The 16759-nt window shown below is 42.5% G+C and overlaps 1 protein-coding gene across 5 annotated transcripts in view; it reads left to right on the top strand.

Moving 5' to 3' along the window:
* Positions 1 to 16759, top strand: part of BACH1 (BTB domain and CNC homolog 1) — a 60574-nt gene that overhangs the window by 19947 nt on the left and 23868 nt on the right. For 3 of the 5 annotated variants that reach the window (XM_027540490.1, XM_027540404.1, XM_027540301.1), the window contains exons 2-4: positions 6119 to 6412; positions 10005 to 11342; positions 12940 to 13146. In XM_027540490.1, coding sequence (XP_027396291.1) covers positions 6179 to 6412; positions 10005 to 11342; positions 12940 to 13146 — 1779 coding nt within the window. In that variant the 5' untranslated portion in view covers positions 6119 to 6178. Of the gene's footprint in view, positions 1 to 5971; positions 6413 to 10004; positions 11343 to 12939; positions 13147 to 16759 lie in introns of those variants that run through there. The other 2 variants (XM_027540361.1, XM_027540343.1) reach the window with 2 other exon arrangements.

Below are 16759 nucleotides of genomic sequence, written 5' to 3'. Positions count from 1 at the left end.
CGTCTCATCCTTTGCTGCCTTCTTCTTCTATATTCCCCTTCCAATTAATTGAACATTATGGTTAAATGAGAATTGTCCAGAAAGTAGTTTTTATTTGAAGTCTTACTGCAGATACCTTTAGGAACTGCCCACATTCCTGTGTAAGTTGATTATAGTGATCATTGTCATATCTTTCACTCCAAGGTATCATTTTCAAACATTTCCAGGCTATATTCTTCTTTAATGTATGGACTGTCTTTTGTGTGTGTGTTTTCATGGCACCAGTCTGCTGTATGGCACAGGTAGGCACTTGTAGAAAGAACATTTGTCATCCTCAAGTGAAAGATGAAGGATGTGTGGATGATGGTCCTTCTCTCTTATGAGTCCTTGGTGTTAGGTTACTTCCCATGCCCTTCTACACTGAGACTTAGACAACCAAGTTGTGAGACTTCTCACTGAAGTGAATAAAGTCCAGCTCTTCTGTGCACAGGGGACTCCATCTTCATTCTGAATTTCTGTTCTGAAGCATTAAAGATCTGGTTCCATGATGGAGTATTCACCTCAGGATTTTAACAGTTTGTATACTTTTTTTAGATAAATTACCTTAAAGTTATTAAAATATGGTAAAGCCACAGGAATTTGTTTCATTAAAAAAATGACTTGGAAAGCAAAATATCAAGAGGTGACTTAAAATTTAAATTGTGTACTGAGCAGAGAGCAGAAGTTATTTCCAAATTGAGATGCAGGAAGCTTTAAAATGCCTGTTCATCCTTTATCAGCATTACAGAATGAATCAGCAATTTGCTCAGGTCAGTGAACCTTTGTTTTGAATTATAACAATGGTTTCTATTTCTAAGAACATAGAAAAATGCAGGTATAAGATAGGAATCTAAATTTGGAGTTAATAAATTCACAGAAATTTAGGCCCGGAAGACTCTGTGGGGATGTTATAGCTTACTGTTTATGTTTGAAAAATGTCAGAAGGTGACTGAGTGTGCCATTCTTGGCTAATTTAGTCATTCCTTAGTTAATGTCACTTGGTAAAAATAGATTACTGACCACCTAGATGGTTTTCAGAATGAGGAAAGTTGAATTTGAATTTCAGAATAACTTTATGTAGGGCTCCACGCTAGTGAGGCCAGGGTCCGGGTAATTGTATTTCTGACTCTGGAAAAGCTATCCAAGGACTTTTCTCTGAGTACTTGGCTCAGCGCATTGTTCCTCTGTGTGTTGGAGTGGCTGACTGTGCTGTGTCTGGAAGATGAAGTTAGACGATCTGCATTTTGGGTTTATACTAAAAATGCCGTCATTCATTCAGAAGCAGGTACCTGCATTGGGCCAGGTACTCTGTTACAAGCTTGAGCTGTGACAGAGAACAGGTCAGGCAAGGTGTTGACATTGAAGCTGAGACCTAACAGGTGAGGAGTTGGCCAGCTGAAGAGTAGAAGTCCAGGGGGTGGGGACAGCATGTGCAGAGGTCCTGAGGCTGGAAGGAGCTTGGTGCCTGTGGAGTGGGAAGGAAGGATGGTCAGGCTGGAGAACAGCGAGAGAGGGAGACGAAGGCTTTGAGGCAAGGCTGGATTAATGGGCAACCCGACCATGTAGGTCTGGAGGACATGCTAAGGATTTAGAATTGATCATAAGGAATTTGGAAGACATTGTGGGGTTTTTAGCAAGGGAGCTATAACTTTGATGGAGGGGAATAAATTGGAGGGGATCATGAGGGGATTCGGGGGACTGAGGCTTTTGTTATTTTTATTATTATCATCGTTAACAGCTGCTAATATTTAAAATTTGTTGGCTTTGGGCCAGACGCTGTGTGCTCAACCCTTTACCCTAATCGTCTTCATGTAAACCTCACAACAACCCTCACTAGGTGCTGTTGTTAATCTTGTTTGAAACCGAGACCCAACCCAGCAAGGCTAAGCAGGTTGCCAGGGCCACATAGCCAGTAAGGGGCAGGGCTGAGATCTGAACCCAGGTGCTGTATGATTCTAGACCCTGTTCTGATAGCCAGTGGTCTTATGTTTTCAGTGTGTGAGGTCATGGTCCATTATTGGTTCTTAAAATTTGAGTGGATCACAACTGGATTTTTTTTTCTAATAGAGTAGAAATTAGACTATGTTGCACTAGTAAGGATAAAATATTGCTCTGTGAACATTTGTGTCACTTTTTATTTTACATAATTATATTTGTACATGTGTGAGCTTGTGAGGCCTTGCAAGAGGATAAACAGCATTTGTCTAGGCAAGAGCCAGTGTGGCTTGGACTGGAGTTGTGGCAGGACAGATGGACACAGGTGGGTCTTAGCTGCAAGGGACAGAGGCACCAGGGCTTGGGAGGAGACTGGACCCCAGGGCCGAGCGTGGGAGGTCTCAGGGACGAGGCCCAGGTTTCTGGGAGGAGTCAGGTCAGTCCACTTAAAGGGAGACCTGACCCTTTTAAGAGGCATCATCCCAGGTGGCTGTTTGACTCCCTGATTTTCTAGCTTCTCTCAGCTGCAGCTGTTGGAACTTGGTGTTGGCATACGGCCCAAAGCTGTAAGCTGGGCATGAATTTATGAGGTAGCCTGTCAGCCAGAACTGCCTGAACAAGGGGACTGAGCCAAAAATAAACTCTCTCTTGAGGCGAGTAGTGAACAGACTAGTTGGAGCAACATGTAATGGTTGGATTACATGTGGGCTGACAGCAGCTCTGTGGGGATTGGGCCTCGCTTGTTTTAGGTCAAAGTCCCTCTCCGTTTATTCTGTGTTTGTCAGTGTCTTTCAGTATAGTTTTTTTTTTTTTTTTAATTCAGGTAAAATTGGTATATAAACATTATATACCAATTATATATATATAACCTTCAGGTGTTCACCATTACAATTCCACATCTGTATACATTACAAAGTAATAACCACCAAATGTTACCGTTCATCACCATACATACAGTTGACGCCTTTCATCTATTTTACTCATCCTGAACCCTGTTCCCTTCTAGTAAGTAAAAGTGAAAGTGTTAGTTGCTCAGTGGCGTTTGATTCTTTGTGACCGCATGCCCTGCAGCCCGCCTGGCTCCTCTGTTCATGGAATTCTCCAGGCAAGAATACAGGAATGAGTTGCCATTTCCTTCTCCAGAGGATCTTCCTGACCCCAGGGATTGAACCCGGGTCTCCTGCGCTGCAGGCTGATTCTTTACCGTCTGAGCCACCAGGGAAGCCCATTCCCCTCTAGTAACCAGCAGTCTAGTCTCTGTGTATATGAATTTTATTTTGTTTTGTTTGTTTTCTTTAGACTCCATATATGAGTGAGGATCACACAATAGTTATCTTTCTCCATCTGACTTATTTCACTTAACGTTATACTGTCAAAATTGGAAGATTTCATTTTTTTATGGCTGAGTAGTGTAAATGTACATCATATCTTTATCCATTCATCCGTTGATAGGCATTTATGTTATTTTCACATCTTGGCTATGATAAATAATGCTTCATTGAACATGAGGGTGTGTATGTTTTATAGTTGGTGTTTTCATATTCTTTGGATTAATACCCTGAAGTGGAATGGTTGGATTATACAGTAGTTCTGGTCTTCATTATTTTGAGGAATTTCCCCAGTTTTCCATGGTGGCCTCACAGAATATGAGGGTAGGATTTATGTAGTTTTATATCATCATCAGGGCAGATGATAGGACAGAATAAGAAGGCTGGGGACTTGTCCAGGACCACTGCAAGGCGCACGGTCACTGTTGAATCCGGCTTGGCTGGGGAGGTGGACAGTCTTGGATAAAGTGGAAGGCAGTGGTCCCTGCAGTACCACACACACCAGATACACAGTTTCATTGAATGATAGCTCCTCCCACTACTCTTAACAGTTCCTTATATTGATAACTGAAATACCAAGACCAGTTGCGAAAGGGCATTTACTACCCTTTCAACGTGGGCACAACCCGAAAGTCGAGTTAGTCCTTGGACGTGGTTTTTGAATTGCCATGATTTCATGCGGTATGCTGAATCAGTAAATAAATGATAGGTTGTGATCCTTGACCTTGGGAAAAGTTTAACCACATAGTGAGAGATTTTATTTTCATTGACTGTTTCTGAGGAACTTAATATTTCAGCTATAATGAGCACCTTAAAAATGAACACATAAGTAGAATAGAACTCATAGATGCATGTCTTGTGTGGTTACTGAGACATCGTGTCTTCGAGGTGGAATTCACCTATGATTGGAGCTTCCCAGGTGGCGCTGGTGGTAAAGAACCCGCCTGCCAATGCAGGAGATGTAAGAGACGCTGGTTTGATCCCTGGGTTGGGAAGATCCCCTGGAGGAAGAAATGGCAACCTACTCCAGTATTCTTGCTTGGAGAATCCCATGGACAGAGGAGCCTGACGGGCTACAGTCCATAGGATCGCAGAGACTGGGACACAACTTTGGGCCTAGTCTGTCTGGATTTAGTAGTTTTTATTTCTCCTTTCATTTTTGTTTGGCCTATAGCAACTGTGAAAACAGTAATGTTTATTCAGTCATGTAACATTTGAGGACCTTCATGTTTTGGGACATGAGTAAGGTTCAGAAGAGGAGCTTGTGGTACCTGGGTCAGGAAGGTCCCTTGGAGCAGGAAATTGCAGCCCAATCCAGTATTCTTGCCTGGGAAATTGCATGGACAGAAGAGCCAGGTGGGCTCCAGTGCCTGGGTCAGATAGTCAGACACAATGTAGCAACTAAACTGTCCTTTTTTTGGGGGGGGGTGGGGCTGGGTCAGTTCAGTTGCTCAGTCCTGTCCCACTTTTTGCAACCCAATGGACTATAGCCCACCAGGCTCCTCTGTCTATGGAATTCTCCAGGCAAGAATACTGGAGTGGGTTGCCATTCCCTTCTCCAGGGGACCTTCCTGACCCAGAGATGGAACCCAGGTCTCCTGCACTGCAGGCAGATGCTTTACCAACTGAGCCACCAGGGAGGCCCGTAGTTGTTCGTGTGTGTGTTGGGTATATATATGCTCAAAAGCTGTTTGGAGGCTACTCTGTATTAGTATGGGCCTCCCAGGTGGCACTAGTGGGAAAGAACCCGCCTGCCAATGCAGGAGACGTAAGAGACGTGGGTTCAATCCCTGGGTTGGGAAGATCCCCTGGAAAAGGGCATGGCAACCCACTCCAGTATTCTTGCCTGGAGAATCCCGTGGACAGAGAAGTCTGGTGAGTTACAGTCCATAGGGTCGCAAGGAGATGGACATGACTGAAGCAATTTAGCAGGCACGCATGCTCATATGTTAGTATGTGTTTTTAAAAACATACATTTTTGATAATCTTCCCTTTTGTTTTAGCATTTTGAGAAAACCAAGAGTTCCTCTGTGTGGTGAACCGTGTTGTTAATGATGGAGTAGTCCTATTTGTTATCTACATTTTATAGTGTTAAGTAAGACTTGTTATGTAAAAAGATTAATTACTAAGACTTGGCCTGGCAGACCTGAGTCTTTAAATCAAGGAAATCCTGCTCCTCTTCGTGTTGGGAGGAGCTTTGCCTTTTGTAGAACGCATCCCTTGTTCTGGAGCGCCACGCCCTCCTGCCTGCCGTCAAGTGTTGGGAAATGGGGGACGCAGAGCATGTGAAGTGCTGTCTGCCTGTTCCACCATTTAGCCCAGCCCAGAGTGGGACCTCTGGTGACCTACACGCACCCATTAATGTCTTAAAGCAACAGATTGGGATGCCCCCCAGAAACTTCTCAGCCTTCCCGGTTTGCTCATTGGAGCTGTTTTCTTTGTATTAAATGCCTCATTTCAGAGCCATAAAATCCTTGCTTCAAAAGGTCTTCCCCGCCTTCACCCCAAGAATATGTTTCCTATTATTATAAAAATTGCTTATCAAAAATCTCTATTAAATGAAGTGAAGTGAATAAATGCTTCCAGGCTCTCAGGAGCCTTTTTTCTTTTAAAAGATTTATTATGTGTAACATAGGCAAATCCCACTCCAGTACTCTTGCCTGGAAAACCCCATGGACGGGGGAGCCTGGAGGGCCCCAGTCCATGAGGTCGCAGAGAGTCGGACTCGACTGAGCGATTAAACAGCAGCCACGTGTTGATGGGTACCTGCTGGGGCCGCCAGGACAGACCTCTTTCCCAAGCCGTTCCATGAGTGACCGCAGCCTGTGTCTCAGCAGGGTTGACGACCGTCAGAAGCATGCTCTCTCGGACCCTCCCGACGCCGCCCCGGACGCAGAATGTGGCTGGGTGAGAACGCAGTGTTCGCCTACGAGTCGTCGGTGCACGGCGCGCACGTGCTGCGCTGCCTGGACGAGCAGCGGCGGAAGGACGAGCTGTGCGACGTGACGGTGCTGGTGGAGGGCCGGCCCTTCCGCGCGCACCGCGCTGTGCTGGCCGCCTGCAGTGCCTACTTCCACGCCCGGCTCGCCGGCGCGGCCGGCCCTGAGCCGCGCATCACGCTGCCCGCAGAGGTGGGAGAGCTCGCCCCGCGTTCATGCAACCAACTAAGTCTCCCCTGGTTGATCCCGTTAGGGCAAAACCCCGTCTTCCCCGTCATCCCTTGCCCGTGCTTCTGCAGCCGCACATTTAACTTGCTTTGTAGACATCCTGGCATTTTCTCTGTCAACTGGTTTACTTTTTTTTTTTGGCCGCACCTCAAGGCAGGCGGAATCATAATTCCCCCACCAGAGATCGAACCTCTGTCGCCGGCAGTGGAAGTGCAGAGTCTTACTTAACCCCTGGACTGCCAGGGAAGTCTCTGAAATGATAACTTTGGATGTTAGTATCTGTTGGGCTGTTGAATAGCTCGACCCTCTGTTACGTTTTAATGAAATGCCTCACCAGTGGATACGGGCATTCAGAGAGGTCGCACACCTGGGCGGGACTCCCCCTTTGGACCTTTTCCTGTGATGGACATCTGTGACAGGGATTAGGGTCCTCCCAAGCCTGAATTTGGCTATGACCGACCTGCCCTCATGGACGGGGCTGAAAGGGAATTACTGGGGACAGCCTCCCTGTGCTGCTCAGTTTTATTGTTTTAACTATGAGTCCGAGTTGCCAGATCTATTCGTTTTTCAAGCCGGATGTTTTAGAATTTGGAGGAAACCTAAAAGATTATGCATTCCAGCCTCCTCATTTTGTCCACACGTGGCTGTTAGGTACTTCAGAAGGGTTCTCTCCCTTTCTTCTTTCTTGAGATTGAGACGGTGCTTGGGTAGAAGAAAGATGATTTTGTGTCATATTTATAGAGCCTTGTTCTTACACACCTTTCCCCCCAAGCCTATTATGGAGCTCACACACCTAGACACTTAGGTTCTTGTTACCATCCTACCTCTAAGAGACGACTCTTAGGCAGGAGTGCTGGGTACACTGGCCGTTTTAACAGTTTGTTTGGCTTCATTAGTGACTACAACTAGAAGAGTGCTGAGCCTTGTGCATTGGGACACACATTTTGTTCATTGTTAAGTTGTATCTGACAATTTGTGACCCCATGGACTGCAGCAGGCCAGGCTTCCGGGTCCTTCACTGTCTCCCAGAGTTTGCTTAAACTCAAATGTCCATTGAGTTGGTGATGCCATCCAGCCATCTCATCCTCTGTCATCCCCTTCTCCTCCTGCCTTCAGTCTTTCCCAGCATCAGAGTCTTTTCCAATAAGTCAGTTCTTCACATCAGGTAGCCAAAGTACTAGAGTTTAAGCTTCAACATCAGTCCTTCCAATGAATATTCAGGACTGATTTCCTTTAGGATGGACAGGTTTGCTCTTCTTGCAGTCCAAGGCACTCTCAAGAGTCTTCTCCAGCACACATTAGAAGTTGTTAAAAGGAATTTGGACAAAGTATGTAGAACCTGTCTGTGTACAACAGGTTTGTGTGGGCTGTTCTGTGATGACACTGAGTCTACAGTTCAGCTTATTGCTGGCCATGCATACATAAATCCATGAAATGGTAGCTACAGGTTGTCAGTTCTGTGGCAGAAGTTGGAGCAAATAATATAATACTAAGGCAGTGGCAAGAAGGGCCAGCTATTGGTCAGCCGTTGTTCTTTAACAAGTAGCAACACATATCCTAATCGAGATATCCTCATTATGATCTGTAGTTTCAAATTACTTAAAAAGACTTTCCAAGCAGAAAAAAATTTGATTCCTGTATATGGAAGGAAAGGTATCTGCATGCACGTGTGTATGTATGCATTCATTCATTCTAATTTGAATATAAGATACACATTTTCAGATATTTGAAGTGTCTCATCATAATGACAGATTGAAAAGATCCTTGTGTAGCTGTCTTTAAAGCCTCTTGATTATTTTATTTAAAAATTCCCAGTTGAAACATTTATTGAGATCATTGTAAATTCACATGCAGCTGTAAGACATAAGGCAGAGAGCCCCTTTGCTGCACTCTGCTCAGTTTCTTCCAATGGTAGAGTGTTTTTGCGAAATTGTGTATCACAACCAGGATTTTGACAGTAATGCAATTCACCCGTCTCAGGCTTTCCTGGTTTTACTTGCACTAAATTGAGTATGCTGTGAAATTCTCTACAGTTTCATTTTCTGGATGGGTTCGTGTATCCATTGCCACGGTAAGGAAACTGAACAGTTTCAGCACCCACCCGAGAATCCCTTGTGTTGCCCTTTTATAATCCCACTCACTCCCTTCCTGGTTTCCGTCCGTACTCCCTCACCCCTCCCTCCATTCCTAATCCCTGACAACCACTAATCTGTCCTCCTTTCTTAAAGTTTTGTCATCTGAAAAATGTCACATAAATGGAATCATTCAGTAGGTGACCTTTTGGGATTGGCCTTTTTCCTCTTCCCATAATTTCTCTAAGATTTACCCAAGTCTTAGGCATCCTCAGTGTATTCTTTTTTATTGCTGACCTTTCCATACTGTGGGTGTACCGGTTTTTATTTAGCTGTACACCTATTGAAGGAAATCAGGCTAATTCCAATTTTGGGCTGTTACAAATAACATTGCAGTGAGCGCTTGTGCAAGATGAGTTTTCATTTTTCTGGCATAAAAGAATAGGAGTGCAGTTGCTGGGACATATGGTGGTTGCATGTTTATAAGAAACTGCCAAACTGGTTTGCAGAGCAGCTGCACCATTTTACTTTCCTACCAGCAATGTGTGAATTTTCCCGTTTCTCCACATCTTCACCAGTATTTGATGTTGCTATTTTTATTTTATTTTTTCAGCTATTTAAAAGCTACTTAAGTATGCCCAGTTTAGCAGGTGTTTAAGAGGATCACAGAAAAATTACATCTTGATCACTCTTGTTGGAATTCAGTGTTTTAAAATTAATTTTTGTATTTTGAGTCTAGAATGAAGCTTTCCATGCCCTCAGTAGGGGTCATCTCTCCCTCTCTCTGCAGAGGCAGGTTCAGTGTAAATGTACAATTTTGAGCTTAAAGGTTTTATTAGCTAGAGTCCTTGAATTCTTTGACTGTACTAGGCACAAGTTTTAGGTCTTCACGTAGATCACTTTGTAAATCTGAATCTTTAAAAATTTTATTAGAAACTCTAAGATAATTGATAGGTAGCCATTTACTGTCCACCATGGTTAGGAATACTTTCATTGCTTTAGCTATACTGTTCTCCAGCATTGAATATTCCACTTTAGTAGTTTATCACGGTTGAGGAGTTGTTTGGAATATGGTAACCACGCAGATCTAGGATGGCAGCAGACCCCAGCACTCGAAACAGGGTGTTGAACGTTTATCCATGTTGCTTTATTCCATAGATGCCTTCTTTCCACTAATGCAGAAAGTTGTGGTAATGTTTATATCTTTATCTCATATGAGTAAATCATACTCCACGGATCATCATGAGTGGATATCTATAAAGTGGAGGGTGTGGTCCCAGTGAACAGGATGTGAGAAGCAAGCTTTGCTAGATTCCCTTAGCTTTACATTTCTGAGAGGAATATTTTTTTCTCACCAAATTAAAATCCCTGTTTTATAAGTATCACTAAGAGGTTTTCATCTTGCCACCCTGCTACTTCTCTCGTCCTTATCTGCTAGACAGCTTTTTATGTGATGTGTTTGTTTTTGTTTTGTATATTAACAGGTGACAGTTAAAGGATTTGAACCTTTAATTCAGTTTGCCTACACTGCTAAACTGATACTCAGTAAGGACAATGTGGATGAGGTGTACAAGTGTGTGGAATTTTTAGGTGTACCTGATATTGAGGAATCCTGCTTTCAGTTTCTCAAATACAAGTTTCTGGACTCCACTGCAGACCAGCAGGAATGCCCCAGAAAAAAATGCTTCTCCTCGCCTTGCCAGAAACCAGATTTTAAGTTTTCTCTTTTGGACCAGAAGGATTTAGAAATTGATGAGGTGGAGGAATTTCTGGACAACAAAAATGTCCAAACCCCTCACTGTAAACTGCGTAGGTATCAAGGCAGTGCAAAAGCGACTCCTCCTCTGCAGGACAGTGCCAGCCAAACATGTGAATCCATGTGCTTAGAAAAGGATGCTGCCCTGGCTCTGCCGTCTTTATGCCCCAAATACCGAAAATTCCAGAAAGCGTTTGGAACTGACAGAGTCCGAACTGTGGAGTCCAGCGTCAAAGACATTCAGGCTGCTTCTGTTCAGCCTCACGAGCCGTCGGAAAATGAGTGTCTAGGAGGAATCCAGGACTGTGCAGACTTGCAGGTGATTTTAAAATGTGAAGAAAGAAAGTCAGCGATGGAACATGAAGAAGCCAAGAAGAAAGATCTCGCTTCCCAGGGCTCATCTGGAAAAACAGAAACAACTCCCTGCCCCCCCAATTCTGCAGACCCCCACAGGTTCTACTCTCTGTCTGTCTTACACACGTACGACCAGTACGGTGACTTGAATTTTGCTGGCACGCAGAACACGACAGTGTTAACGGAAAAGCCTTCGTCGGGTTCCGATGTGCGAGAAGAGAAGGCTTTCGGTGAGAGTCCAGATGTGAAATCAGACTCCGGCCCCAGGAAGGAGAGTGGCCTTGCTGCAAGTGATCTGAGCAGCGTGGAGCGAGAGGTGGCAGAGCACCTTGCAAAGGGCTTCTGGAGTGACATCTGCAACACGGACGCTCCCTGCCAAATGCAGTTGTCACCTGCCGTGGCCAAAGACGGCCCAGAGCAGAACTACCCCCAGAAGCGGTCTGAGTGTCCCTGGTTAGGCATCAGGATCAGCGAGAGCCCTGAACCGGGCCAGAGGACTTTCACGACCTTGAGTTCTGTCAGTTGCCCTTTTATAAGCACTCTGAGTCCTGAGGGCTGTTCCAGCAGCCTGGAAATCGGAACTGATGACTATGCTTCAGAGCCCCAGCAGGAGCCTTGTCCCTACGCTTGTGTGATCAGCTTGGGAGACGACTCGGAGACGGATACCGAAGGGGACAGTGAGCCCTGTTCAGCCAGAGAACAAGAGTGTGAGGTGAGCAGAAAAGGAGTGTGTGCTCAAGTCATTGACCACCGTTAACTGGGCTGACTGTGTCTGCTCCTGTTGGGAATGTGATCTGGCTCAGGGATGGAGGAGGAAACCCATACTCAGTTAATTATACCACGGTATGATACATACCAGGAGTGGGTGATGAAGTTGGAAGGACTGCTGTGTTCCTTTATTTCAAGTAGGTGTATTTTGTTCTGTTAAGCAGGGAGTGGATTCCCACACTGGCCATGTAACTGTTTAAATCAAGTGCCAGGTCCCGAGAGGAAAAAGAATAATGATTCTCTAATCATTTGATGATTAACTCCTGGTTAAATACAGCATATATTCAGTCTTATTCACTGCCACAAGGACGTCTAGACGTGGGACTTAGTCACTTAGCAATGACTTAGCAATGACCAGTTGCAGGAATGTGGCTTCCGGTCCAGAGTTTTCTTTATACTAGTTTCTCATAGCTATAAAATTTTTTCTTAGTCATTTCATCTATTAATTTAAAGAATGTCTTAATAATTTAGTATGAACTACATGTATCCAGTTTGTTATTAATCACACTAATCTTGATCTGTGAACTTTGTGTATAAATGTTGGTATTTGATAGATGCTTTTTTGTAAAACTTGACTATAGTTCCAGTAATAATAAAGGTTCGTTAGTTCTTTATCATACTCTTTGGTTTTATACCTGTTAAAACAGGTATAAAATAGTTTGAAACAATGAAGAGGTTTTTTTTTCCCCCTTGGCTTTGGAAGGAAGTGTTTCATTATTTAAGAAGTAATATGTAAGCATGAAGTTATATATATTGATTTTTGTATGACATTTGTAAATGCAGTGCTTGAAACTATGACAAAGTCTTTAAATGAAACATTTAAGAAATTTTAGAATATTTTATGTAACTAATTTCTGTAAGCTTGAAAGACTTAAGTAGAAACTGACAAATGTTTCATTTCTTTTTGATAATTAAACTTTCCCACAGTATTATTTTTTAAAGATTATCTTATTATTATTATTTGAAATTTAAATATGTTGAAAATGACTGTAAAATATTCATAAGGTTTTTCTAACCATTTCTGCATTGGCAAGTAAAATGAGTTATGTGAAACTGCCATTTTTCTGACAGAAAAATTTTCAGAAATGCTTTAGAAATTATTGGTGGTGTTATACACAATATTAAGTCGGTGCTACACAGTAATAGAAGTCAAAGAACAAAACAGAATTTTTTTGGTTTGTGTAAAAATACATTTAAAACACTTTAGAAAATGCCTTAAAGATCTCTATGGGGTATTGACATGCCCTAGTAAAATAATTTAAATTCTGTTTTTTCACCGTAAGTACATTAATATTTGTGTTTATGATGTTTGATTTGCGAAAAAAATCTGCTTCTCAATTTCTCTTCTAAACCCTCTCGAAAATAGAACAGAAATAATGAAGGAAAAAAAAAGAATGTATAGAGATTGGAGATGATAGAGGGTTTTTTTTTAAGTCTAAATAAAGTTCCCTGGAAAACATAGATGCATATTTTCCTCTTCCTAGATTTAAGTAAAACCAAAAAATGCAGCAATAATTGCTAATGTTTGTTTCACCTTCTAGGTAAAATTGCCATTTAATGCACAACGAATAATTTCACTCTCTCGAAATGATTTTCAATCTTTGTTGAAAATGCACAAACTGACTCCAGAACAGCTGGATTGCATCCATGATATTCGGAGAAGAAGTAAAAACAGAATTGCTGCACAGCGCTGTCGCAAGAGGAAGCTTGACTGTATACAGAATCTTGAATCAGAAATTGAGAAGCTGGTGAGTCTAGAAGTTTCTTCCTATTCTAATTCCAACAGTTCATTCTGTCTTTCTTTTTTATAAGGAAATAGCTGTTTCAATTCCTAAGTCAGATATAATGTTCAATTATTTTAAAATTTGCCAATTAATATTAAAAAAATAAACTATGTGACATTTTCAGAAAAATAAGGAGATGAAAAACAATGAGGATTTTCATAATTTTACCTAAGCAAGTATTTTGTGTATATAGTGGGATACTGTCATATGTAAGTTGAACTATTTCTATGTGTCTTTGTAAAAAGTGATTTATAGATTAAAGATAATTTCACTATCTAATTCTGGTGGTTGAATAAAAATGAAAGAAATGATAAAACACTTTAATCTCTTTGTGTAGTGCTTGGTGTCTGTAAATATGTTTCAGTTGTTGGTTTTAATGAACCAGTAACTTGTTTTGGTTGATAGCAAAGTGAACCAGCCAACTTGAATCTTTCATCTAAGGGAAAAATTCATATGCTAATATAAATAGAAAATTTTAATACCTAATGAGATCCTACTTTGTTACATCTTATTTTTTATTCTGACATCAAAACACAAATTAACTAAAAAATGGATTAATTTTCACCAATGTTTTCTTTGTACGGTAGTGGTTGGTACTAACAGAAGGAAGCGTTGTGTGAAGAAAGATAATAGTGCAGGCCAGCTAGAGCTAAAACCCTGGTTAGAGACGAGAGCAGAGAGAGTGTCTAGATGCGGTAAAAATGGTCATTGAATGTTCTGTTTTCTGTGTGTGCACGGTGTCACTAAGTTGTGTCTGACTCTTTTCGACGCCCTAAAATGTAGCCCACCAGGTTCCTCTCTCCATGGCGTGCTCTAGGCAAGAATACCGGAGTGGGTTGCCATGCCCTGCTCCAGGGGATCTTCCCCACCCAGGGGTCGAACCCACATCTCCTGCAGCTCCTGCATTGCAGGTAGATTCTTTCTGTCTGAGTTATCAGGGAAGCCCGTGTAACTCTGGGTAGGCTATGTCATATCTTTGTCCGTCAGTTTTCTCCTCTGTAAGATGGGATAATACCATTTCTTACTTTACAGAACTGAGTATTCATTTATGAAGGTTATTGTTGTTTAGTCTCTAAGTCGTGTCCAGCTCTTTTGTGACCCCCATGGACTGTATGTAGCCTGCCAGGCTTCTCTGTCCATAGGATTCCCTAGGCAAAAACACTGGAAGTGCAGTGAAGTGAAGTGTCTCAGTCGTGTCTGACTCTTTGCAACCCCATGGACTGTAGCCTGCCAGGCTCCTCCATCTGTGGGATTTTCCAGGCAAGAATACTGGAGTGGGTTGCATTTCCTTCTCCAGTTTATGAAGATTAAATGAGCTAATACATCCAAGTCTTTAGAAAAATGCCTGGCACATAGTACTCAATAAATATTACTTTCTTCTTCTTATTGCTGTACTATTATTTATCAATTTTCAGTTTTCTCTCCCTTGATTGTTCCTTTCATAATGTCTCTGCCTACTCTGTAGACTCCGGGTTTGGACCTCACTGTTTATATTGCCTCTCATTATAGAAAGATTCCTTTCATGTCATTGGTGGAATAACTCTTGGTTAATTTTCAGTAGAAGGGAATATTTGGTTTTCCCATGGTTCTTAGGAAACTTTTGTAGTTGCTTCTAAGAGTAATAGCCTAATAGACTGTGGATGGATCAGCATGTGAAAAAAAGTATTTTGATTACAAAACGAATAATGATTTGAAAATAGTATTTTTAAGGTGGGTCAGTGAGATGAAAACCATGTGTGAAGCATGCTTCTGCTCAGTTCAGTCGCTCAGTCACGTCTGGCTCTTTGTCTGACTCATGGACTGCAGCACTCCAGGCCTCCCTGTCCATTACCAACACCCGGAGCTTGCTCCAACTCAACGTACTTGGACTCGGTGATGCCATCCAGCCATCTCATCCTCTGTCGTCCCTTCTCCTCCCCCTTCAGTCTTTTCCCAGCATCAGGGTCTTTTCCAGTGAGTCAGTTCTTCATGTCAGGTGGCCAGAGTATTAGAGCTTCAGCTTCAGTATCAGTCCTTCCAGTGAATAATCAGGGTTGATTTCCTTTAGGATTGACTGGTTTGATCTCCTTGCAGTCCAAGGGACTCTTAAGAGTCTTCTCCAACACCACAGTTCAAAAGCATCAATTCTTTGGCACTCAGCTTTCTTTATCGTCCAACTCTCACATCCATACATGACCACTGGAAAAACTGTAGCTTTGACTAGACGGACCTTTGTCAGCAAAGTAATGTCTCTGCTTTTTAATACGCTGTCTAGGTTTGTAGCTTTTCTTCCAAGGAGTAAATGTCTTTTAAGCATGCTTCAGGTGGTCTTTATATGCTGGGAAAGCCAAAGGGAGATGTTAATTTGAATGTCCTGTTGGAATCTGTCAGTAACCTTTGAAGAAAAAAAAAGGTGGATATTTATTTGGTCGATAAATTGATGGTATTGACTTTTAATCTTAATTTAAAATTTGATAGTATGTTAAAGGTTAGGTATTAATTCAGTATTGCTTTTACTGTAAGAATTGAATATCTATAATTTACAAACAAAAATCATGACTTTCCTTTTGCCAATAAATAGAAGATCTTGAGCAAAGTTCAACAGTCATTCACCTTGTTAACGTGTTTGACTTACAAAGCTGTCATCTTTATAGGATTCTTCTCAAGGTCTATGTTTATTCTTTTCTGTAAGATGAAATCAGAAGTTAGACAATATGTGTCTCTGATACCACTGTGGTCTCAAACAAAGGTAACCTTGAAGTAAACTTTGCTTTTTAAAGAAAAATAATAAGTTGCTAAAGTGTAATTTCTCTTAGAAGAAATCAGATATTGATTGATATCATCTTATAAGTGATCAGAAATCACAGCATTCACAAAGTTCTGGAACTTGGGGTTGACATGATCACACATTGTTTCGTTTCACTGCCCTCGTCCAGGATGATGGTGTAGGAGTCAAATGACCTCACCTGTCTTTGTGAAGGGGATGTGTTAGTCGCTCAGTCATGTCCGACTGTATGCACTCCTGTGGCTTGTCTCCAGGCAAGAATACTGGAGTGGCTAGTAGCCTTTCCCTACTCCAGTGGATCTTCCCAACCCAGGGATCGAACCCAGAGCTCTCCGCATTGAAGGCATTCTGAGCCAGCAGGGAAGCCCAGTCTGTCTTTACTATTGTGAATTTGGTCGTGAAGATTATTGTATTAAAAACAACCCTTTTCTGGTCACAGTCTAACTACTGCTCTAGTCACATGGGCACTGCCATCTCCACACCCTGCTGTGGGCCCTCCGGGGCCTTCCCGCTGCCACTCTGTGAGGCCCTTGAGCAGCGTGTCTTGAAATGTGACCTGTGTACAATTGGCATCAGAGTTACCCAGGAGTCCGCCTTCAAAATGCTCCCTCTGGAGCCCCATCCCAGACCTGTGGGAGGGGCCCAGGAACATGCATTCTGCAAGTTTCCAGTGTGAGTCTTTATTATGCACACTAAGTTTCTAGAACCCGCTGCACTAGAACACAGACGTCAGATGGAGGCTTTGGAGTCAAACAGCTGAAAACTCTGTCTGGCCCCTTGATGGCTTTGGAGAGGTCGTTGCCTCTCCAAAAC

This window comes from Bos indicus x Bos taurus, chromosome 1 (genome assembly GCF_003369695.1).
Source record: "Bos indicus x Bos taurus breed Angus x Brahman F1 hybrid chromosome 1, Bos_hybrid_MaternalHap_v2.0, whole genome shotgun sequence".
NCBI lineage: Eukaryota > Metazoa > Chordata > Mammalia > Artiodactyla > Bovidae > Bos > Bos indicus x Bos taurus.
Note: the sequence above shows the minus strand (reverse complement) of the source record. Positions and strands in the feature narration are given on the sequence as shown.